At 32.1% G+C, this 26,529-nt stretch overlaps 1 protein-coding gene and 1 long non-coding RNA gene across 3 annotated transcripts in view; one reads left to right on the forward strand and one right to left on the reverse strand.

Moving 5' to 3' along the window:
• LOC145330153 (neuronal acetylcholine receptor subunit alpha-4-like) overlaps positions 1-26,328 on the reverse strand; it is a 242,877-nt gene extending 216,549 nt beyond the window's left edge. For both annotated transcript variants that reach the window (XM_080174737.1, XM_080174738.1), the window contains exon 1: positions 24,440-26,328. In XM_080174737.1, coding sequence (XP_080030863.1) covers positions 24,440-25,870 — 1,431 coding nt within the window. In that variant the 5' untranslated portion in view covers positions 25,871-26,328. The remainder of the gene's footprint in view (positions 1-24,439) is intronic.
• On the forward strand, positions 539-17,968 carry LOC145330161 (uncharacterized). The gene is made up of 2 exons (XR_013883281.1): positions 539-606; positions 17,243-17,968. It is a non-coding gene; the product is annotated as an uncharacterized LOC145330161 (long non-coding RNA).
• Positions 26,329-26,529: the final 201 nt, after the last annotated feature.

A 26,529-nucleotide genomic window follows, 5' to 3' on the forward strand; every position in this document is an offset into this window, starting at 1 on the left:
CTCCCAAATATTATATTAGATTTATTTCGCTTGTTTGCTATACCTTATTCCAGATACTTGCTACTTTGCTAATATCAAAAGTACTTTTAGAAGAAACCAACCCGTAGACAATTCAATTTAAAGACTTATAGGTGTCGTCTGAAAAGGGTTAAACTTATAAAAAAAATCAATTGAAATATTAAAATTTATGCATTTTATGTCTAAATAATCAAGTTTGTGTAATGTCAATAATATAAAAAAAAAATTGAGTATAAGTTAAATTTATTTTTTGTGTACAGCAAATATTAAGAAAAACCAGTTCTATTTGTAAATATTAATGCCAGTAAGGTATAAAAGTGCGAGCTGTACACATTATCTTTGCATTTTAGTGATATATAGGCAAAATTTAATCAGGTACTTTCATTTAAATCATTTTATTTCATTAATTAAGTTTTTCTTTTCTTTTCTAATTTAAGTAATTTTTTCTACAATTCAAGTTTACAGGGCTTTTTATGCAAATTATCTTTTTATTTGTTTTGTAGTAATTTTATATTAATATCTTAGAATTTCCGTTGTATGATCCAGTTTTGTGTGGTGTCCACATCTGTGCTTAACTACTTTTGAAAGGTAACCATCCCTGGACAAGGTGGGAGCGCCAGGTGTTGGTCATTTTTTCCTATGTTGATTCTCTACTGTTCAAGTATGTATTTTTACAGTTATTATCAATAAACATGTGAAAATGTCATTTGAGTTATTTATTTTTGGCAGTGTGTTCATACGTCACGGTTTTGTACTGATCTTTTTGCAAATAAAATGCCGTTAATTCCACAATAGGGGATACTTGCTTCTGAAACTCTGTACTTTTTATATTTTCCATTACAAATAGCTAAAGAAAAAAATTGTATATAATTATGAAACAGTTAGAATACTGAAACCAACATTGTAGTTGCAGCGAGATGAACTGAAATTAGTTTCCGAATGTGAACACATTTTCCTAGGTGTTTCCCAATCCTATCTTAATATTTGCTACTAGCTAAAAAACCTTCAAACTTCAAAAAAAAATCAAAATTTGAATGTATTAACGATTTATACATTATACATTCAAAGTTTTAATTTTTCAAATTTTGATTTTTTTTTTGGAAGTTTGAAGGTTTTTTAGCTAGTAGCAAATATTGAGATAGGATTGGGAAACACCTAGGAAAATGTGTTCACATTTGGAAACTAATTTCAGTTCACCTGCAGCGATAACTGTTTTGTCCCCTCAACCTGGTGATTTTGTCATTTTGAAAAAAAATCGATGACAAACATCAAGCAGACTGAAAATGATATCAAGTACATAAAAGTACATAAGCAAATAACCTCCAATATAAAGTAGAATGTATTAATTTTAGAAATATTATTATTTTTCACACTTTAGTAAACAAACTTTTTTTAAATACCTAATTTAAATAATATTAGAGAAAAACCTATATGTACAAAAAGTAGACCCTCAATTAGCTCCCACCCCTCATACTATCATCCAAGATAAAATCGTTATAAAAAGGCGATAAAAATCGTTTTTATAGTTTACAAAAATTGATAAGGTAGATTATATTTCTATTACGATAAAATTTGTTTCAGCCTCTCAACTATAAAAGGTAATGGAATTAGGTCAACGAAGCAAGATTTCTTAGTAAAACCTAATCAAAATCAGACTTTCTTCTTATTTATACCAAGTCACGGACTTTCGGGGATAGGATAATAGACGATAAATTGATGTAAAGCCACAATTTTGATAAACAAAATTACCCCTTAATAGAGTCACATTATTGGTGGAAAAGCTTGGACACTTAATATTTCATAAAAATACACAAAAGATTTTAGGCCAACAAATATCGTCTTTATAAAACCTTGGGGACCATTATATTTTACAATCCAACGTCCTCTCCCTCCATGATCCAGAGTACATGAGCGACTTTGATTTATTTATTAGGAACTTCCAGAAAAGATGGATTGATGATTTAAGTAAAGTTTGATATAAAGCAGCAATTTAAAAATCTACTTTGAAATGAAAAAGTAATTATATAAATCATTGTTGAGTATGTAACTTTCTTTTTAAAATCTTATGTTGCAAGTATATGTTTATTATCCTATTCTTTTTATACTTGATTTTATTAAATTTTAATTTATCCCCGTTCATTTTTAAAACCCTAATCTTATAATCAAAGTACATCTGTACATCTGTACATAAGTAATTTTATGATTATTCTAAAGGCTACGCCCCTAGAGACCTCTATGGGCCGTTCAGTTGAAGGGTGGGGGGGACGACTTCTTCACTTTCAATTTTAGTTTCAAAATATTTTTCTTTGGATAGTGGTTTGGTTAACCCTATCCCAAAATAGTAATGGCATTCCCTGGACCTATGAAAAGCTACATTGTAAGAGGAACCAATTAGGTTCAGCAGTTATCGAGATTCATCGGTACACACAGACAGACAAACATCCTGTTTATTGGAAAGTTCCAGATGTTAATCCAGATATTCCTGTGAATCAAATACCTGGAAAACTATTCCTAAATCTCAAATTTTGAGTAGGCAACTTATTATGACAAATCTTGAGTATTTCTGCAGTTAGGTACACGGATGGACTACAATGTATTTGAGAGCTAATTTAAGCTGTAAAAAAATTAAGTTATTTTGAAGGTTTTATCTACGCATATACTATATAAGAGTGGCCATAACTGACCTATGATCGCATTATTAAATGATTTTATTTTAGTCAATTTAAGTTAGGGCTGATTATATCATTGACTATACCTATAATAAAATTTTTGAAGACTAATATATCATAATCAAAGACAACAAACTAATAAATTTTTTATTCCTAAGCCTATATCCTATTATATAAAGTAGTCAGGTTTTTTGTATGTAGCTTAAGAACAAATACTGAACCAATATGTGGTCCAATTTAAGGAATTTCATTTTCAGATTTAGTCTTGGGATGGTTTTCAATTTTAGTATCTTAGTATTTGCTTAGGCTGCACCAACCCCTACATCAGCTGAAATATTTATTTTTAAAATTAATTGACTGGTTGGTTTCAGCTGGTTCCCACTAAATATTGATCCCTATGCATCTCTCTAGCCGACATTTATAACAAATTGGGAAAAAATTTCCTTGAATTCATTACAGCTGGGGATTAGAGTTAGATAAAGTTTATTTTGTTTGTGTTAGTGTAACGTAAAGCACTTTACAAAGAAAATCTTACTTTAACCAAAATTGGACAACAAATATCTTTTTTTGAGATAAAAAAAGAATAATATTTATGCTTATTTGAGATTGGGTTAGGTCCATACTCTGAAGGATTGGGCCCCGCAGGGTTAGCATTCCCTAAGGGAATTGTAAACAAATTTAAATTAAAGTTAGATATGACGGGTGTTACACTTGCTCGTTACAGAAATCAAACGTTTAAAGTTTCACAAATTGTTCAAATAATTTTTAGATGTAAGTAATTACCAATTTAAACAACATTTAGAGAATTTATTTTACTTATTTTTAATACATATAAAACTTTATAGAAAATGAATAAACGATAAAATTAATTGAAAAAAATCACGAAACCTACACGTTATTTTCAGCTGTCCTTGGGGGGCAACACTTAATAGAATTAACGACCTTTTCATTTGCCCACCCAAATATTATTTTAAATCTAAATTATTCCTGGCTTACTTTAACAATGGAATATTAAGTAAACTAAAATCTTTTGAATTAATTGAGATAGAACACAGGTTACAAGTGTTTATGTTTATTCTTATCTAATACAAAACAAACATATATATTACACAAAGAAAAATTTTTACAATAGAACACTAACATAGATGAAAAAAGTAAAAGTAGCGTAGCACAAAAAATCATGGAATGGATAGACAAACAGAAAATATTTGTCATAAAAAAGAATTCACAGGAAAATAAAAAATCTTAAATAGCAGCCGAAAAAATAGCGTTACAGACTGTCGGACTGATGAAAATGAATTGTAAAAACATAAAATTTTATGGTTAAAGCTATTCTCCAAAATTATGAAATAACAGGTAATTAGAAAAGAGTGTGAGAGAAAGGGCAATGGAATGTAAATAAACCCCGATATTATTTTTACAATTATGAAAGCATTATAAAGAATAGAAAAAATACACACCCTACCCAGGAAGGGAGGACATTTGGCTGGTCCTCGAATTTTTATCATTGATTTTTCTAATTCATTGGCTTAACAACTTTGGGGACTTTGATTGGTTGGTGTGAAAACGTTTCAACCCCTCATTGTAATCTAAAGGAGGGTTAATTTTGTCTATCATCATTCGTGATGTACATTAATATATCGGCCATTTTATCCCTTTAAATCCCTGCAACTTCCCAACTATTGCAGAAGATTAATCTATCCCCCTATTCCTGAAAAATAAAGCAACACTTGATCAAAATATGTTATGTATGAAATATTTTCTATTGTAAATTCATCAAGATTATGTCAATAATAATTTATTTATTTATGGTAGCAGGGATTTCAGGGGATAAGATAATGGCAGATAAATTAATGTTCATCCCCTGAAATGATGAAACAAAAAATTTCCCCTATGTGGATTAAAATTAATAGTTGAAACTTTTAAGCACTCAACTTTAAAAAACAGCTACTCAAAATTTAGTAAAAGTACCCAAAGTTTTCAAGCCAATAAGAAAACGGTATTATAAAACTTTGGGGACTAGTATAATAAACAGCCCATTGTCCCCTCCTTTTTTCTCTCTGGTAGCCAAGCTCCTTTAGAGTATCATTTTTATTGGAAGGTCTAACAGTATAATAATAGTTCGAATATGCACTTTTTTTGAATTTTAAATATATTTAAAACCTTTTCCAGTGAGATTAGAAACCGATTTATATCCGTTGGGTTATAACCGTTTCTCAGCCATACTGAAAAATCATGAATCTTCCATGAATATTTTTTAAAAATGCATAAAATTGATACCAGTGCGGCCCCTCGGGGCTAACAAAACTGGTTTTAATCTTACAACTTTTCATTTTAATATCTGCGGAAATTTGTCTATAACAAGATACGATAAGTAACTATTATCAAATATTTTTCTAAATGGTCATTGCTATCCGTCGCGTACAAACACATCCTTAGTTTGGATGAGTCCCGAATGGACCAAGTTGTTATAGTATTGCTATAAGTTTGCAAATAAACTACCTAACCTTTCATACAAGTTTCCAGCGTTATCTAATTATTATTAATAACCATCTGGGATCTAAAGGGATAAGACAATTGCCGATAAACTGATGTAAATCCCTAATGATGACACACAAAATTACCCCTTTTGTAGATTTAAATTAGTGGTTAAAATGTTTGAACACAATTTAATAAGCCAATCAATCAAAATTTAGTGAAAGTACCCAAAGTTGTTTAGCCAACGAATTAAAAACGTTCTTGTAAAACTTTTGGGACTAGTGTAATAAACAGCCCATTGTCCCCTTTCTCTCTCAGAAGTAATATACATAATTAGACATAGTAAACATTCTACAGTTCGGTACCATGCAAAAATACACAAGTAAATTAGCTTTCGGAAACACTTTAAATTCTTTGCTTTTGGCAATAAATATAGAAAGTTTAGATACTCCATTCAAAAATGGACCATTAGGACCAAAAACGTTGTCTGTTAGAAATTCCTATAAAAGGAGTGGATACAAAACCGCGACAAACAAAACCGCGACTGTAACAAAACCGCCCCATAACAAAACCGCGACAGTTACAAAACCGCCCCATAACAAAACCGCGACAGTAACAAAACCGCGACAGTTAAAAAACCGCGACAATAACAAAAATATAACTATGTAGAATTTTTTTAGAATTTAACATTCAAAAAGTCTTAATGGTAGAAGGTCATGGCCGCAAAGCTCGGCCCCCTGGCCTGCCTAGCCGCGGGCGATCGGCACCCTTGCCTATAACCTAACCTAACCTTACCTAAATATTGTAAAAAAAATATTAAAAATTTGAAAAAAAATCTACCAACCACTTTTTGTAAAATCCACGAAATTCTAAACTATAAATAAGTTAATGTACATTAAATTTTTAATATTTTTTTACAATATTTAGGTAGGGTTAGGTTAGGTTATAGGCAAGGGGGCAGAGCTTTGCGGCCATGACCTTCTAGCATTAAGAATTTTTGAATGTTGGTCTTTTGTTATTGTCGCGGTTTTGTTATGGGGCGGTTTTGTAACTGTCGCGGTTTTGTATCCACTCTCTATAAAATGTGTTTGGTTAACCATCTACGTTAATAAATCCAAAACTTTCTAAGTTCTGAGAAGCAGCTTATAGCCTAATAAAAAATGACATCATACAATACAAATAACCATTGATAGGACAGTATGCATTGTAATTGACCAATGGTTAAATGTATTCTGGCCTATCGTTGTACTGTATGACGTCATTTTTATTATGCACTATTATGCTTCAAGTTCTGAGTAATAATTCCCTATTAAAAATTACCCAATATGCCTGATTGTAAATAATGTCTTGTAAACAACGCAGGGTAGGAGAAATATTCTATAAATAGTAAACAAAATATCATACATATCCTATAGCTACGCCCCTAGAGGCCTCTATGGAACTTGAGAAGGGAAGAGTCGAATTTTAAAACCCAATTTATTACTTTAGATTTTTTTTAAATTTTAGTTATACAAATTTTAAAAAATTTTGAGGGGATAATTTTTTCTAGAGGCGATTTCTCTTGGGAGGGTGGTGGTACCCCCCTCCAAAGTAGTTATAAACCTTTCCGGGACTTGTAAGAAGCTACCCTGTTAAGGAGAACCCGATCGGTTCAGAGGTAAGCGAGATCCTTCGGTACAAACACACAGACAAACATCCTGTTACTTTATTATAAGGATTATGCAAAGAATTTTTAAATTTAAAAAATCTGATAATCTTAATGGATAAAATGGACGATTAAGACGACCAAATTTTATAAAAATTATTTGTTGAAAAGTTTGGACACTGTTGTACGTTGAACTTACTACACAAGATTTTATATTTTAAGTCCCAAAAGTAAAAATACACTATAGGTACTAATGTAATAATCCAATGTTCCTTTCCCTGTTACTATGAAGAAACTGTGAAGAAGGGGGGGGGGGGTAATGTGGTGATTACCACCCCCCCCCCCCATTTAAAATTTACCCCACTCCCCCCCAAATAAAAAAGCTTGGACGCCCCTGACTAGTACCTAAAGTTTTATAAACATGATCACTTAGTCGTTGGATTAAAAAACTTTTAAAGACATTTCTAATTTCGTGATTAGGTGGTACAAAATGGCAGTGTCCAAAATTTTCCACCATTAATTCATCATAATTGGGGTGTTATAAAACAAATTACCACCCATTGTCTTAATCCTTAATATCCCTGGTGTAAGTAAATAGAATGTATGAAGAAGTGGTGGGTAAACAAAACTAATTAGCAATATCTTTACAAGTTGGGCAGATGATCATCAAACTTATGGGTATAGTCCATTTCGTGACAACGTACCTTAATGGGCGGTTCTTCGTATTTTTTACAGTAGCTTTTCTTCTATTTCTAGCCCCTGCGGGTAGCTCTAACCATGCGGGGTTAATTGCCTAATCCTATATGCCAATCACCTAACATAACCTAAAATAGCCTATAAAAAGCTATTTTAAAAATACGACGAGTCACCCCTTAAGGGGCGTTGCGTTAGACTATTCCCAAACTTATTTGTTCTTTTAAAGCATATATTCGTTCGTCAAACCTTCTTAATACTAGTAATTCATTTTGCACGAGTTTGGATAGGGTGTTTGGAGGGTGGATAGGGGGATTAGCCTTATAAATTTTTTGCATTGAGTATTGAAATGAAGTTAAAATAAAAATATTTTTTAAAAATATATACTCCTGACTAAAATTCTAATTAAAAACTTACAGCTGTTTCAAGTTTTAAAGTTTAAAAGGTTCATTTACTAATTTAGATTTGTTTGCAATTTCTTTTTTGTTCCTTTATAAAGACCTGGCTGTGTGCACATTTGAGAAACTATCAGCTGACATACCGATGACACAATACAAAATCGGGAGAGGGTCTTTGCTATTTTGTTAAAGTTATATGTAAATGTTTAGCATTCATTTGCCCAACTGTTTATTTTTCTCGCATATTACAGGAACCAGAACTTACTTAACACAAACAACTATATATCTTCTACAGAGCAACCCTTACATAACTATTTATTCAACAATTAGTACATAATATATACAATTATCCAAGCAATGCTTTTAGTTCGACTATGTGCCTGCGAGTAAATTGTAGCGTGCCTGCTTGCTGTAGAATACGAGTCTCATTCACACAGCGTCACACTGGAGACGTTAAAAGTGGTACCTACTGCTTCTATGTCTGGCACGTGACACTAATAGTGAGAGTAAGGGGAATGCCTTGGCCCATATTATACAGGCGCAACAGAGTTAGGACTTCCAGACAAAGGTCGTACAATCAAATCCAAAGAGGTATTCGAATAACAAATTTAGTTATACTATAAAAATATAATATCAAGCCTTGAGAAACAACAGTCAATGACAAAAAAAATAATAGGATTAGATTCTAGGAGTTCTGTATTTGGAGAGGAACAGAGGGGGCAAAAATAAAGGCTAAACCCACCCCAAGACTTAATTTCAAAAGTAGAAAAGCCTAAATTAACCCTGGAAATTAATTGTCTAAAGTCAAAATTTAAATAAAATTTTTTTTTTTACAAACAGATGAATTCTTTTTGTCCTAGGAATTCCTAGTTTTACAATTTTTATTCATTATTATACTTACTAAGGCTTCGATATTCATATAATAACAAGCATATTCTTGTCCATGTTAAGAAAAAAAACAATTTTTTTAACGGATTTTAATGGATTGTTTTTTGCACTAAAAGTACCATTTTTTTCTCCATAATATTCTCGTTCTTTTAAGTCTCTACCTTCATTTTGAATATAATTGTCCTATCAACTTAATTATTAAAATGACGAGTTCTGGGACGATTGGAAAAAATTTGAAATATTTGTTAATATATAAATAACTAGCGGCTACGCCCCTATCATCTAAGGGATAGAAAAAGGGCCGAAAACAATCCCAAGGATTAAATCTAAAATTAAACAGTCTAAAACCGTCCCGTGAGCCATGTGAGAATTCCTTAATATAAAGGATAAATCAATCAGTTAAGTAGTTATTAAAATCTTAAGCCTTAGTCTTTGTATAAAAAGATATTCGATTTGATATATTAAAAGCAGGAACATTCAATTGTGTTCAATTGTCATCTCTTTTACAACGTGTTTATAAATTGCTTCATCCTTGCTTTGATACAAAAATTTTAATTTAATTTTTATTGTTTAATTAGATTGACGAGTAGCTTTATACTTGTAAAAAGAGGTATTCCAACTACTCAGGAATAAATTTAATTTATGTACAAGATTACTTTTATCAATTTATTGCAACCTCTATAAAAGTTGCATTTTTTGCAGAAACCTCCCCCTCTTTTTAGCCTTACAATATTTCAAAAAACATAAATTAATGCTTTTAAATATCAAGAATGACATTGACCAAAAAAATTATATTATAGTATGGCTTCGAAACCGATTAATATCCGCTGAATTAGAATCGGTTCTCAGCTATGCGGAAAAATCTAGTATAGCTTAGCTTGCCAGTGTTATTAGCGAAAATCGTTCTATAATACGATGCAATGAATAACTATTACAAAATTGAATAAATTTTTTTTTTAAATTCCTATTTCTAAACCCTGCGTGGGTGGCTCTAACCCTGCAGTTCAATCATAAACATTTACCTTACCAAATTTAAAATAACCTATCGAAAGCTACTGAAAATACGACAAAACCCACTGCTTCTTTTCCTTTCATTATCCAAAACTTTTTTTTACTCCTTTAAAATGTTAAACTAAGCTAAGTAAGTAAACGTCAGAATTAAGTTTGGCTTCTTGGTAAAACTTTAAATAAACGATAAAACCATAAAGTAGTCTCTTCTGCCTAACCGTAAATTAAAAGTTTGGTAAACTAACCACTATACTATCCCAGAGAGAGGGGGACAATGGGCTGTTTATTACACTAGTCCCCAAAGTTTTATAACATTTTCTTATTCGTTGGCTTAACAACTTTGGGGAATTTTGATTGGTAAGTTTATTAAATCGAGTGTCCATACGTTTAAACCACTTATTGTAATATACAAATGTGATAATTTTGTGTGTATATACTTTGTGAATGTACATCAATTTAACGGCCATTGTTTGATCCCTTATAATATCTCTCCTCTAATTCTTACCTTCTACTCCACAAAATACTTTACTCTTAAAAAATAATTATTAGTGCTCTGTTTTAGCTCCAATAAAATCCCCAGAAAAGAATAGCTTCATTATTTGATTTTATAAATTGATGGATATTATTATACGTGGATATTATGACAAAGGAAATCGTTGCCAATTTAGGTTGCTATTTTTCCCGTAATTTATTGGTCAGTTTGTTCATACAGTAGGAGAGGGGAGGGGATGGGGTATTGGGGAAGGATCTCAGAGTCTTTATTTTTGTCAGCTACAAGTTTTACTTTATAAAGTACTAGCGGCTTCGCCCCTAGCCTCCAGGGGCTTTGCCCCAAAAGGTGATTTAAAAAGAATTAAGGCGAAATTCGTAAAAGGACCAAAGAAATCTTCAGCAAATTCTTTTTTAAAAAATAGGGGGGATTTTGTTGTTTTTTGGGGGGTTGGGGGTGTCCCACCCCTCAAGAAAATAGCTTAAAACCTCCACAGGGCCAATAGGTATATACCCTGAAGAGTAGAATCCGATCGATTCAGTGGTTACCGAGACAGACGGACAGACGGACAGACATCAAGCTACTTTGTATTATAGATATGATAAACTGGTGTAATATCAAAGTAATAATAAATCTATTAATAAATTGAACCAAATACGTCTAGAATTTGTGCTAGTTTTTATTTTAGTTGAATGTTGAATTTTACCCTGCTAAAACTACGCAGAGAGGGATGGGTTACTGGACTGTAAGTTATACTGTCGCTGACCTAAAGCTTTAGGTACTTTTATAAAATCTCTATGTATTTTAATCTAAATAACAATAATTTGGTTTAAAATAATTTGGGGTGTAGTTCTATATTTCGTTAATTTTCTTGTCACTTAAGACCCCAGTTACTAATATTTAGCTTTGGCCTTTCTCAGGGATCTAAAGGGATAAAACAATGGCCGAAAAATTAACACACACCCCCCAACGAAGATATACAAAACTACCCCTTCTGTAGGTTACAATTAGTGGATAAAACGTTTGGAAACTCAATTTAGTAAACCAACCAATCAAAATTCAATAAAAGTCCCCTAAGTTGTTTTGCCAACGAGTAAGAAACGTTATTGTAAAACTTTGGGGACTAGTGTAATAAACAGCTTTTCTACCATTTAGTAATTTATCAAACAAAGTCAAAGGTACACTAACATAACATTTAATGAATGTTATTTCTATTTTTCATTAATAAAAATATAAAAAAAATTGTGAGTTTTGTTAGCCAGGACCTTCAAAACTGAAATTTTTCTTCTATTTTTTTTTACTTTCCACGGAAATCTGTTCATAAGTTTTTTTACTCTACTACTTAATGTTATTAATCAATTAATCAACTTAATTAAACAGAAAATTTTTAGTTTTAAATTACTAGAATCCTATAGTTAAAACTTCACCCCCCCCCCCCCCCCCCCGTGGTGGCACTCAGGAATCTAAAGGGATAAGACAATGGCCGATGAATTGATATACAGCCCCAATGATGATACTTACCCCTTCTGTATATTACAAATATTGGGTGGAACGTTTCGGCACTAAACTTAAAAAACCAACCAATAAAAAGCCAAAAAATGCTACAACTAGATAACGAATATGAAAACGTTATCATAAAACTTTGGGGACTGGTGTAATTAACAGCTTAATGTCGTATCCCTCCCTGGGTGGGACCCCTCTGACAAAGTATGGCCTTGTTAATGAAAACAATTACCATATTCATAAGCAGCACAGACTAATCTATTTACAAACTTGATACAATTTTTAAAAGCGAAGCTTTTCTATAATTAGGGTCGGTCCGTCCGTCCGTCCGTACGTCCGTCCGTCCGTCCGTACGTCCGTCCGTCCGAGATAGATAGCTTTTATTCGTTAATTTAGGCATGTTAGAATTGTCCTATCGATTTCAAACTTTGCATGATGATTCCTGTAGTAGTTAGGTACGATTTAGAAAGCGTAGCAACTCTATAATCATTACCAGAATGTCCATATGTCCATTTTAAACATGTTCATTTTTCTACTTTTTTAACAACAAATTTTTATGTGATCTAATTATCCGTTTGATCTGATTTTTGGAATATTGATTCCTGGGACAACAAAGAACAATAGTATAAGCAAAGCAACTCTATAATCAAGTCCTAAAAATGTAAGTATGTCCAAAACATTATCCTGTATCAAGCAGTTTTTCAACAAATTTACTTACAATTTTGATTCGACTCTTTCTATACTTTTCTATATTTCTATATTCTGATTATTCAGTTCAGACACTATACAAGTGTTAATGTCCGTTTGTCCTACCGTTTCAGTGCTTCGCTTTTGTGGATGTTGTCATCCTTGTTTAAAAGTAATTAATTTCTATAATTACGGTCTGTACGTCCGTCCGTCCGAGATAGATAGCTTTTATTCGTTAATCTACGCATGTTAGAATTGTCCTATCGATTTCAAACTTTGCATGATGATTCCTGTAGTAGTTGGGTACGATTTAGAAAGCGTAGCAACTCTATAATCATTACAAGAATGTCCGTACGTCCATTTTAAACATGTTGATTTTTCTACTTTTTTAACAACAAATTTTCAAGTGTTTTAATTATCCGTTTGATCTGATTTTTGGTATATTGATTCCTGGGACAACAAAGAACAATATTATAAGCGAAGTAACTCTATAATCAAGTCCAAAAATGTAAGTATGTCCATAAACATTATCCTGTTTTTAAGCAGTTTTTCAACAAATTTACCTATAATTTTGATTCGACATTTATACATTTATGTTCCGATTTTTCAGTTCAGATACTATACAAGTGTTAATGTCCGTTTGTCCTACCGTTTTAGTGCTTCGCTTTTCTGGATGTTGTCATCCTTGTTAAAAAGTGAATCATTTCTATAATTACGGTTTGTACGTTCGTCCGTACGTAATGAATATTTTTAACGAGAATCTAGGCATGTTAGAATTGTCCTATCGTTAGAAAACTTTGTATGATGGTTCCTGTATAAGTTCTATAAAATAATATATAAAAATGCAAGATTGCAAAATTTTGTTACTTTGCTTTTAATATTTTACCTTGTTGTCCTAGGAATCATTGTTAAAAATCAAATCAATATGATAATTATCTATAATACAAAGTAGAACGATGTCTGTCTGTTTGTTTGTAGCGAAGGATCTCGCTAACCGCTGAACCGATCGGGTTCTCCTTTACAGGGTAGCTTCTCATAGGTCCCGGAAAGGTTTATAACTATTTTCTTAGGTGGTGGGACACCCCTAACCCCCTAAAAAAAATAAAAATACTTCCTACAAAAAAAAATTAATTTTAAATCTAAAACACGAAAAATTAGTTTGATAAAACCTCTTGGGCAAAGCCCCTAGAGGCTAGGGGCAAAGCCGCTAGAAACCATAAAGTGTTTAAGTAGGACATTTCTAACATGCCAAATTAACTAAAAGAGCTAACCGTTACGTACTGAAGGATGGTTAGACCCTTGGAATAGAAAAGACTTGCTTTTAAAACTTTATTCAATAAAAAATATAAATGGTTGGTAGGCCCCCCCAAAATTTTTTCATTTTACCCCTCCCATTTTAAATTTACCCCTGCCAACAGATTTCAGGAAGGATAATTACCCCCCCCCCCCAAGCAAATTTAACCCCCGGGGTAAAAATTTTAAGGGGGGGTAAAAAAAATTTGCGGCTCGCTTCGCGCGGCATTTTACCCCCCCATTAAACAAATTTTATCCCCCCCCCCCAAAAAAAAAGCTTGCACGCCCCTGGATAAAATGTTGGCTGGGGCTTTGCTAAGCTCATAAATTGTCTGATAGATATAATAATTGTAGGCCATGATAAATGGATATCTTTAACTTAGCCATACCTTACCCATAACAAGAATAATTCTGACCAGAGGTAGGTTCTTAAAAAGTTTTTTCCCCACTAAAATCAGTTTGGAACATTATAACCAGTGGGGCAAATAAAAAATTTGGTAATATTGATTCTTAAAAAACTTTTACCCCACTTATTATAATGTTCCAAAATGATTTTTTGAGTGGGGATAAAATATCCTCGTTGGAACATTATTTTGAAATTTGGAAGATTTTTTAGGTTTTTGTCTTTGTTGATTTTTTTTACATGTTTTTTATGCTTAATTTAAATATTTGAAAATTTGAAAAATCTCTGAATTAAAAAAAAAAAATATTCCAAATTTAATTGTGACTACCCCACTCAGTCTTTTGGAACATTATTTTGGTACACTATTTTTTTCAATTAATTTTTTTTTAAAGAATGACATTTGCATTTCCCCCATTTGATGTTCCAAAAAAATGGGAAAACAAGGGAGAAATTGAGTGTTCCAAACAAGTGATCCAAAGTTCAGTGGGGTAAGGTTTTTTAAGAACCCACCTCAGTAGTAGGGCAGCTACAACAAGATAAATGAATAATAAAGTATTAGTTATTTATCGCATCGTATTATAGACAACTTTCCAAGGATATTAATATTTTAAAAAATAAGGATGAAAAGCAGTTTTGTTAGTCTTGGCGTTATGATTTATGTTTTTTTATTTTCATATTTGTGGAAAGTTGTCTGTAATACGATATTATGCATGATATTTCAGTACGGCTGAGAACTGGTTCTAATCCACCAGATATTAATCGGTTTCAAAGCCATACTGGAAAATGAATTTAAAAAGGAAATTTCTGCGTTGGACGGAAAAAAAGAGAATTAGAATAATATTCAGACATACCAATCTACTATAATTATAGAGTAACTGCGCTGCATATAATAAAAGAATACGTGTGTATGTAGATTATCTTATAATAATATAGATATTAACCTTGTATAGGAGAGGAATATAACAGAATATAATAAGGAAAATATAGTAATAATTAGTGTCTGCACTTGGAATCTTACTTTTAACTTTTTTTTCTAAGTCATAATTCATATATTCTGTACATAATGATTTTTTACTCAACATATTCTTAACTTTTTAAAAGGTATTTGTGCTAGAATGATTTTTATTACTTCTTTAAAAAGATTTAGTTGTTTTTTGGTCTTGTAATTTTTAAACCTACGTTGCATACATTTTCGGGCTACTGGGTTACGATCAGAAGCAGCTTATAGTGCCTTATAAAAAATAACTTATTACAAATAACCAATCTTTATGTTATTACATCTAATATTACTCTGTTGGTCTTACTTGTTGACTTGTACCATTCTGTTTTATATTTGCATTATAAAAGATAAGTAATTATACACACACTCACACACACACAAACACACACAAACACACACATACACACACACACACATACACATACACACACACACACACACACACATATTTATACAGGGACTCTGCAGTAATATGTCTTCTCAATATTTGCCTTTTCTATTTCATTCTTTGTAGTATAGGAATATAGTAAGGTAAATATAATATTCTTTGTAGTATAGGAATATAGTAGGGTAAATATAATATTCTTTGTAGTATAGGAATATAGTAGGGTAAATATAATATTTTTTGTAGTATAGGAATATAGTAGGGTAAATATAATATTCTTTGTAGTATAGTAATATAGTATTCTTTGTAAGTGTAGGAATATAGTAGGGTAAATATAGTATTCTTTGTAGTATAGGAATATAGTAGGGTAAATATAATATTCTTTGTAGTATAGGAATATAGTAGGGTAAATATAATATTCTTTGTAGTATAGGAATATAGTAGGGTAAATATAATATTCTGTGTAGTATAGGAATATAGTAGGGTAAATATAATATTCTTTGTAGTATAGGAATATAGTAGGGTAAATATAATATTCTTTGTAGTATAGGAATATAGAAGGGTAAATAGCATGGGATTGGTATGTGTATAGAAAGGAACAATTTATTCACCTAACCAAAGCAAATACAGTTCTATAAATCGATATATAATGCGTGGATGTTGTAAGGAATTCTTGCATACCCTAAAAAATGTTTCTCACAGCTGTTTAATTTAACAGCTTTTCCCATTTCTCTCTTCTTATTGCAGTACCCCATCCCCTCCCACGATGGAACGTATTGACTTAATCTGAGGACTATATTAGAAACCTAAATTGACAAAATAGTTCCTGTCACAATATCCACATATTCTATCCTTATACTAAAGTAACAGGATGTTTGTGTGTGTGTGGGTCTGTGTGTTTGTTTGTACCGAAGGATCTCACTAACCGCTGAACCGATCATGTTCTCCTTAACAGGGTAGCTTCTCATAGGTCCCGGGAAGGTTTATAACTATTTTCTTGAAGGGTGGGACACCCCCAACCCCCCCCCCCACAAAATTTTTTTTTCTTCAATTTTTTAACTAAAAAAAAAATTTTCGCCCCCCCCAAAAAAAAAAAAAATTTTGTTACTTTTTCTTTTAAAATCTAAAATAAGAAATTGGGTTATCAAATTCGACTCTCCCCTCCTCAAGTGCCCCTAGTGGTAGCCGTTAGTACTTATTAAGAGCTCTTATGTCTAAAGAAAGAATTTGAAACATGCTTTAATCCTCCTACCCTTACATTTACAAGCTATTATTTGAAGAAAAAAATATTTTAGTTGTCAAAAATATGTTTTTATTCAATATGAATCATTTAGTAGCAAAATTAATCCAAAATATTATGGGTTTGCTCGTTCGTCAATCATTTTATTACTAATTAATGAAAATTCAAAATTATGATCTTTTTTATTATTCGCAAAAATTAAAAATCAGTCTTAATAATTCCATCTTTCTAATTCTCTATATCTATAATACAAAGTAGAATGATATCCATCCGTCTGTCTGTCCGCAAGTCCGTCCCTTAAGATCTTCGTAACCACTGAACCGATCGGATTTTACTCTTCAGTGAATATATACCTACTGGTCCTGTGGTGGTTTTAGGCTATTTTCTTGGGGGTTGGGACACTTCCAACCCACAAAAAAACAAAAATCACAATTTATTTTTTAGGTAGGCTGTAGCAGTAGGTAGCCTGTAGCAGTGCGGGAGGATGGTAGCCTGTAGCAGTGCAGGAGGAGGGTAGCCTGTCGCAGTGGAAGAGGGTTGACTTCCCCTTACCTCATAGGGCGAAGCCCCTAGAGGCTACGGACGAAGCTGCTAGTTATTGTATCTTTCACTGTTTATTATCTAACAAACATGTTACTAGATTTTTAATGCTGCGCTACTTATTAATCAAAACTGTCCGTGTTTGGGACCAGATGGTTTTAGGCAACTTTAGTCGGGTTTTTGGCTATTTTCTGTTGATCTATTTCCCATTGAATACGGAGACCCTTGTGGCTAGTTGCTAGGGGGGCAGCTACTAAAAAAGTAGATCTATATCCCTACTCAGTAAATCGGACCTATAAAAAGTAAAGAAACAATTCGGCCATATTATTGTTTAAAGCATGAAGAATCAATATTGTACGAAATTGTAATTATTTTTAGTTTTTTCATTCATATATACAAGTCAGATATAAATAGTTGAATAGCTTTCGGGAAATTAAATCATCCAAAAATTTCGTTGCTCGTAATATCAAATGTGACTAAATATAAACAAAAATATTTGTCTACTAGAAATTCCTTTTTAAATTGGACGGATTATTATGACTGACAATCCATCTAGGGTTATAAATCTATTACTTATGTGTATCAATAGATTAGTGCAAATAGATAATATATATTAATGTTCGTAATAAATATATATTAATAAAAATGTGTTTTATTAAAAGCGAAGCTTTTCTATAATGCGGTTCGGTCCGTACGTCCGTCCATCTGGAACGGATAGCTTTTATCGTTAATTTAGGCATGTTAGAATTGTATTATACTTTGCATGGTGATTCCTGTAGTAGTTAGGTACGATTTAAAATGCGTAGCAACTCTATAATCGTTACCAGAATGTCCGTGCGTATACTGATTCCTAGGACAACAAAGTACAATTTTATAAGCGAAGCATCTCCAAAATCAATTCACAAAAATGTAAGTATGTCCATAATTATTATCCTGTATTCAAGCAGTTTTTCAACAAATTTACTTACAATTTGTTTCGACTTTTATGCATTTATATTCTAATTATTAAGTTGTGACACTTTACAAGTGTCCTACCGTTTCAGAGCTTCGCTTTTATGGATGTTGCCATCCTTTTTATAATACTAAAATAAACATGTTATTGTTCAAGCATAATATGTAATAGGAATAAATTGATGTATTACCTCCAATAAAAACAGATTTGTTCCACCAAGAACAAATAAACATTCTTTGCATTTTAGTACAAGGAGGACAACATCCATAAAAGCGATTCTCTAAAACGGCAAGACAAACGCACAATAACACTTGTATCAGTATCAGAACTGTAAAAGTATAAGTTTAAACAAAATTTTAAGTAAATTTGTTGCAAAACCGAATAATTTTGTTTACCAAAATAATATAATAGCCGGCTTTAACAGCAGATTCCATTTATAAAAAAATCCTGTCAGCATCTATAGTTATTTATCGCGTCGTATTATAAAGAGCTTATTGTGGATATTAAGTAAAAATTGTAAGATTAAAACCAATTTTATTTAAATATTCTTGGAAAATTGTCTGTATATAATGCTATACATGATATTCTGTATAGCTGAAAGCCGGTTCTAATCCAGTGGACATTAATCGGTTTCGAGGCAATAATGAAAAAGTATTTGTTTTGTTTTTAAATCAGATTTACATATAGGGCGTTGTTACAAAAAATGGCCTAATGGACAAAAGACCAGCCTTTGACATAACAATTTTTCACCCAAATGAATTGTTCACACCACCTATGCACAACCCCGTGGCAGATTTCTGTGCACACCCCTAGTTGTAATTATATTATCTCTACACTTTTTATTAAGCTGCCATGATGATTAATTACTCATTAATACCTAACAACACAGGTGTTTACCAAGGTGTGCAATGCATACACTTTCGTGTATTATACCTCTTTAAAATTCGCAAACTTGCCCATTTTGCAATGAAAAATAGGTATCTAAAGGGATCAGACAATGTTCGATAAATTTATTTACATCCACAGTGATAATATACAAAAATAACCCATCTGTAGATTAAAATTAGTGGTTGAAAAGTTTGAACAATCAACTTAAGTTTACACTAAAGTCCCCAAAGTTGTTAAGCCAAAGAATAAGAAAACGTTATTATAAAACTTACGCCCCTATCATCTAGGTGCACTATAATCGAAGGGTGTCTAGAAAAATAGCTTAAAACTTAAGAATTAAGTTTGATATAAATTTAGCTTAAAACCATCAAAAGGCCTAGAACAGAAGACCCAATCGGTTCATTAGTTATTGAGATCTTAATCTTTTTACAAAATTGGATACAAGAATAAAGTAGTAAGGTTTTTTTCTGTCTGTAGCTTAAAAATTCGATAAAAACTAAACCTACAGAATTTTCTACTTTAAGAGTGCTTCACAATCACAAAGGTCTTGATGATTTTACATTGTAATTTTTAGATTTAACCTTAAGATGGTTTTAAGCTATTTTTCTGCCTTTCCTATCCCTGCGAAAATAAAATAAAATGTGCGCAAATGAATAAACATCACTGCTTGCTCAACAATAATCTATTTATAATAAAGTAGTTCTGTCTATCTTTCGGGATTACTTATTAATATAAAATTAGGCTTTTCTGCCCAATAATTGACGAAAATAAGTTTTTTTTTCAATAATAGCAGCCAATAAATACATGGTTAATGAAAATTTATATCAAGTAGTGTTAAAAAACATCAAATTAAACATCTCATAGGTATATAAGAAATATATATTCTAAACTACCAAAAATAGTGGTCAGCCATTGCATCTAAGAGCTTTGTTTTAAATAAGGGTGGATGGTACAGACAAATAGCCTAAAGCTAGACCCAAGCTTTTATTTTAAAAATGAAATAGCTTAAAACTATTCTGGGACCTATGCGAAACTTCCCTAAAATGGAAACCTCAAATTTCAGAGGTAGTTAGCAAGATCTTAAGGGACAGATATATTTGGATATATTACTCTTATATTCCTTTTTAAATATTCAAAATATGATTTGTTTTTGTCAATGAATGATTATAAAATAATTTTTAGAAAGTTATATTACATAAATATCCATTAAGATTAATGATTGGAAGACTATTATTTACAAATGCACACACTATATTCATTTATCTACAGTTATATAACTTTTTATTCTAGGTACTATGTTCAAATACTAGCGGCTACGCCCCTAAAGGGCCTCAAGGGGCACTAGAGGTATGGGGGGGGGTCAATTTTAGTTTTTAAAAGAAAAGGAAGATCAGAATGATTTTTTGCAGGTGGACATTTTTTCTAAGAGCAATTTCTCTTGAGCAGGTGGTGGTACCCTTCCCCAAAATAGTTATAAACCTTCCCGGGACTTATGAAAAGTTACACTTAACGTTCATGATTGTTGAAAATGTAAAAGCCCTTTTTTGGAATAATTTGTAATAAACTTTTGTCCCCTTATTGTGCTTTTATACGATAAAAGAAATGTTATTTTTTAATTTGGTATGATTGGTGAATAAAGTAAGGGCGGTGCTACTTTGTATTTCTCAAAGTATTTAAATCAACAAATAAGAGAAATTGTTTATAAATTCATAATGTTCCCTCCCTCCTCCCTGTGCACATTACAATATATCTCCAGACTGTAAAGGAAGAAAAAACAAATGTTATTGATAGAGAAGGAGCAAAAAAAATAGTTTACTATCTGTAAAAAGAAAGATATAGGTAATGGTATGGATATTATCAGGAAGGGATGGGACATTAGTGTATAATCTAAACTGTTACCCAAAGTATAGATGTGTACATACCTTCCAACTTACAATTTTAATTCTATATAGAGTAATTTTATTTATAATAATTTATAATTCACTAGCGAAGAGTGAAGAATTTTTTTTTCTTTTTTGGAGTATGTATTTTTTTCTAGGGAAGATTTTTCTTGGAAGGGTGGTGGTACTCTCCTCCAGAATATTTAGAACCTATGAGAAGCTACCCTCTAAAGCCGTTCGGTTTAGCGGTTAGCGAGATCCTTCGGTACAAACATACACACAAGCACACAGACAAACACACAAATAGACATCCTGTTACTTTATTATATGGTTTGTCATATCTCTTAAAATTCCTGGATAGTGTAAAGAACTGCACATCAGTCTACTAAACAGGAAAGTATTTATCTTCACACATAAAGAACAGAGAGAGAGGGGACAATGGGCTGTTTATTACCCCAGTCCCCAAAGTTTTATAATAACGTTTTCTTGTTCGTTGGCTTGACAACTTTGGGGACTATAGTTAATTTTGATTGGTTGGTTCATTAAGCTGAGTGTTCAAATGTTTCAACCATTAATTTTAATCTAAAAGAAGTGTTAATTTTGTGTCACATCATTGGGATGTACATCAATTTATCGGCCATTGTCTTATCCCTTTATATCCCTGCATAAACAAATACAAAAGAAAAGATTACACAATGAAAAAATAGATTTTTAACCCTAATACGCCACTTAGTCCATTTATTTTTCTAAAAAAATGTCAATGCCCCTTTTGACTGAAGGTGCCAGAAAGAAGTTGCGCGAAGCGCCCAGACAACTAACTAACTCGCGGCTGTAACACGAGCATATATGGTTTTTATTTATAAAAGGGAGGGCAAAGGTAGAAAATGATAATTGTATTTATAATTGAAACTAACCCCATCATATTCTGCTTTTTCGCCCTTTTATTTAAAAACGGCTGTAATTTTTTTATTTTTAAAGCTAAGAGAACAAATTTTTCAATTTCAATTTCTTTTTAGAATTTTTAAAACACAAATTTCTGCGGCGGTATATGGCAGCTGCCAGCTGCCACGGTCGACTGTCTGTGGGAAAACGACGGCAGTTTTTAAAAACATGTAGACATGTCAGATAAGAAAAGGGTTAGAATTTAAAATATGTAAATCAAAAATTGCAGTTTGCGGTCACTGGATTAAAGATTGCTGGAGACCTTGAGGATCAAGGCTAGAAAAATCATACCTGGAACCTAAAAGGGACTTAAACACCTATATTTCATGTTATGTTATACTACCATATGATGATTTAGGTTTTCGGTCACATAAAAAAAAATATTTTTGCTCCATTACTGGATGACACTGCCAGGTTTGCTGGCATACTGTACACGCCGGGATGAAGACATTTAAAAAATTCATTTCTCAAAAAACAGATAAACTAAACTGTAAAATTGGATAAAACGTAACACTGCATGTTTAACTACATAGTAAAAGCTGCTAAATTGTTGAAAAAGTGAAAATATAAAAGTTGTAATGGATTAAGTTGGAAAAGATTTTGCATATATTTATGCAAACAATATTGCCAAATTAGGGAAAGTTTTAACACTAAACTGCAAAATACTATTGTAACCTTTTCAAGTTCTTTTTTATATTGGCTCATTATTTTCAAATAATTTTATACAAATTTTGCATAAAATCCACACATACAAAGGGTATTCCACAAAAACAACAAAACAAAAAAAAATATGTTCACTACTAATTACGATTAACAAAATTAGCGTTTCTATACATCTAAATTATTGGTGTAAAAGTCTTATTTACAGCCAATTTCTTTTAGCTGATTTTTAGCGAGTTTCTACAAAAGTATGTTTCACTATTTGAATCGTCATTCATTAGGCTCAATATTTTTTTTATTTTTTTTTTTCGATACCATTGGGCGAGCCATTTTCAAAGTATTTTGTTTTTTTGCAAAATTTATTTACTTATTTATATTATAGATTTATTTTTATTGAAAAATTTGGTAAAATTAACTAAAAAAACTATTATATGTATAATTTTCTCATTTTGATTATAGCATCATTTTAAATATAATTTAATGCCTGAGTTAATTTTAAAACATTTTTATTTTGTTTGAAATAAAATGTTAAGTCTGAATAAAATATTTGTATGTTGTATGATGAATACTTTATTGAAGTCTGTAAATAAGATGGATCATGGAATAGTTTATAGAAAACAGGGCAGGTTACTAATTCGCAATTTGATAAAAAAAAATAATAAACTTCAATCATCTCTTTCATTTTTCTTTAACTTTTCTGCCAGTCAAATATTAAATTATTCAAAATTCTACATATTCTAGCCTGTTGATTACCCAAAAAACTTTACTCTAAAAGATCGAGGGGTTGGGCGTTTTCTCCCTCACAGCCCACCTCTTTTTTTTGTCTGTATATAAAAGATAAGAGGCTCTGATTAAGTGTTATCATACACAACTATAAATTTGTTACCAAAAAAATAATTAATTTTACTTTTCCAATTATAATGTTTGAGGTGATGTAAGTATTCTTTGATAAGGAATCATAGGAATGTAACCATTCTTTACAAAAATAAAATATTTGCAATAAATATATATTTATCAAAAGCAAAGCTTATCTATAATAATATCCCTTGCGTTCGTCAATTTATCCGTCATAGTAAATTATGTAAAACATAACCTAAATTTGTCAATTTATACGTCATTGTAAATTATGTAAAACATAACCTAAATTATAAAATAAGAATTCAAAAAAAGAAGAAATTTTTTTTGGATAAATTTCAAAATTACTTCACACAATAACTGTTTCTTAAAAACCAAAACTGTTAAGAAAATAGCCTAAAACAATTTAAAGGAGCTATATGAAGCTTATAAAAATGTAGAATTCAATCGGTTTATTGGCTTTTAAGATCTCAATGAACAGATAAAAAAACAGGATACCAACTACAATACTAGTTACATTTTATATTGTTTGCTGGTTATTACTCCGCTACTTGCTAGAATACCCATCCTTGTTTTGTCTCTATATTACTTTTGTATAAAATTATAAATACTTTTCTTGTATAAAATCCGAAAAAAAATTTCAGATAAAACAACTTATTAATTGATTGAAAAAGACAATTTTTTTGCATACAAGAAATTTAAAGGCAAAAAACATCTTTTTGTAACTTTTTTGGAAGTGTCTCAAAAATCAGCCATGAGAGGGATGAAAGGAAAAGTGGGAAAGAAAACCCCTAAAAATATATGGATAATCCCTCATTTTTATGACGTCACAGGGTTGATTTTGAGACACTTTTTTGTGCCATCCCCTGTCGTATATTTCTTGAATACATGTAAAGGTTGTTAAAAGATAAAAGCATGACTTACCACGTCAATGAGCTGTGACAACTTTAACTTGATCCTGACGGTCAGCGGATCTGTTGTGTTCTGGACTGGACGGACCAACTTGTTGTAGTTTGAGAGCAAATCATCGTACAGACGCTTCGCGTCCGGGTTGCCTGTGTTGATAACCGCCTGGCTGGCGGGCAGCCGCATGCATAACAATAAAATGATTACAAGCCAAAAAGAATTCACTGACGGCGGCGACCGCGACTGCGCGGGCGGCAGCTGGTTGTCACAGGGGGAAACAATTGGGGGAGATTTTGAGGTTGTTTTGTTAGTTTGGCATTTTGGAAGAATATTACTAGGTTTGGAAGATTTGTGTTTTTGCAGGATTTGGAAATTTTGGGAAGATAAACCTTTATCATGTAACTGGGATCCATGAAAGGTATTTGAATCTTCTGCCGAAGCAGCTATGCTTGTGTTTGCCAACTGTGACTGTCCTCTTTCCTTTGCCATAGTAGTAAAATAATGCTTTGCAGCCGTATCTGCGGGTTTTAATTGCAAGTTTTTGTGACAACAATAACAGGGGGGCAACAATTGGTGGATTTTTGCTGGTCCTTGTCCTGTTGGGGGCTGACGAGAGGTGATGTGTGCAGGTGAACAACTTTGGGGGGTGGCAGGGCATGCCGACCCACCTGACCCTAGCCACCTTCTTTCGCGGCTGACTTGTGGGGTGCTAGATAAAAGTCCTAGGTTTGACAAAAGCTTTTGTTGGTTTAGTGTTATTGTAGAATGTCTAACTAAACCTGGAGTCAGGTCACAAGTATTGGTGGTGCTGTAACTCAGAGCCACAAACAGCTCTAATAAATCACTTGACAGAGGATATTTATATTCACTAACGTTGCTTTCTTGGCAGCTATTTGATTTGCTATTTATATTTGTTTTTAACTCACTAAAATTATAACAATAACTTGCGGACTTCAAGTCCGTTTGGCAATCTTGCTGGGCTTTGTGTCTCTCCCAGAATTGAAAATACTTGCCGCTATGATTCAGCACATAATCATGGGAGCTATAGTCCACCCCTTGTAATGGATCACAGATACCTCTATCTACCACACCCACCCTACACCTCTCCTCCACCCTGCATCCCGGGTGCCTTGATTCAGGTGTGTTTTCCTCCTGTTTATAATTTGGCAGATAATGTTGTTGTTTGCTTAGTCTATATATGGAAGAACTAATATTATTACTACAAGACACAAGCTCTTGTTTGTCTTGGGAACCATTAATTATCCAAAAGACGTCATGTTGTGTAACGTTTTTCTGTAATGCTCTTTTGGGGGAAATATGGTATAAATCCGGCGGGACCGCAGCTATATTTTTACCCAACAACTCCAAGCTCCCCTCCGGGCACCTGCTCTTCAGCGGTAAGGTGCTGGGGTAGGTGGGATTCAAACCCACATCCGCTGGCAACATCATAAATGGTCCAACAACATCTAGGCCTTGATTTAAACATGAGTATTGGGGGAGGGGGAGAAATTTTGTCACTATTCTAACTATTCATTCACTAGATAATTAGATATTATATATTAATAGAACTTGGTATTGTATATATATATATAAGCAACACCTACAACATGTATGTGTATATATATATATATATATTAAGAGAGAGTATTTCTTTAACTAAGAACCTGTATATGTTATTTCAAGAAACCATTTTTAAAAATTACATTATTATAACTTAACCATTAAATATCTGAATTTATATGATAACAATTATATATGTTCACATTAAAGATTATAACTATGGCATATTAGTAAATAACTGTTGCTTTGCCATAATCACCTATATATAATATATGTGTGTGTGTGTGTGTATGTGTGTGAGTGTGCGTGTGTGGGGGGATGGTTGTAATATTATGAAGAGACACACTCTACTGTTTGCTCACATACTCTCAGATACTTGCACAGTCTTTAGGTCTGCTCACACACACACTTTCATCTCCTCTCTCTATATATCCGTGTGTGTATGTGTGTGTGTGTGTGTGTGTGTGAGGAATGGTCTCTGGCCTCCTACCCGGCGTAACATCCCGAAAGGATTCCACACTCTGTACGATGATGCTTGAGGATCTCTC

The sequence above is a fragment of the Acartia tonsa genome, chromosome 10 (assembly GCF_053477335.1).
Source record: "Acartia tonsa isolate MP-2025a chromosome 10, ASM5347733v1, whole genome shotgun sequence".
In the NCBI taxonomy this organism is placed as follows: Eukaryota; Metazoa; Arthropoda; class Copepoda; order Calanoida; family Acartiidae; genus Acartia; species Acartia tonsa.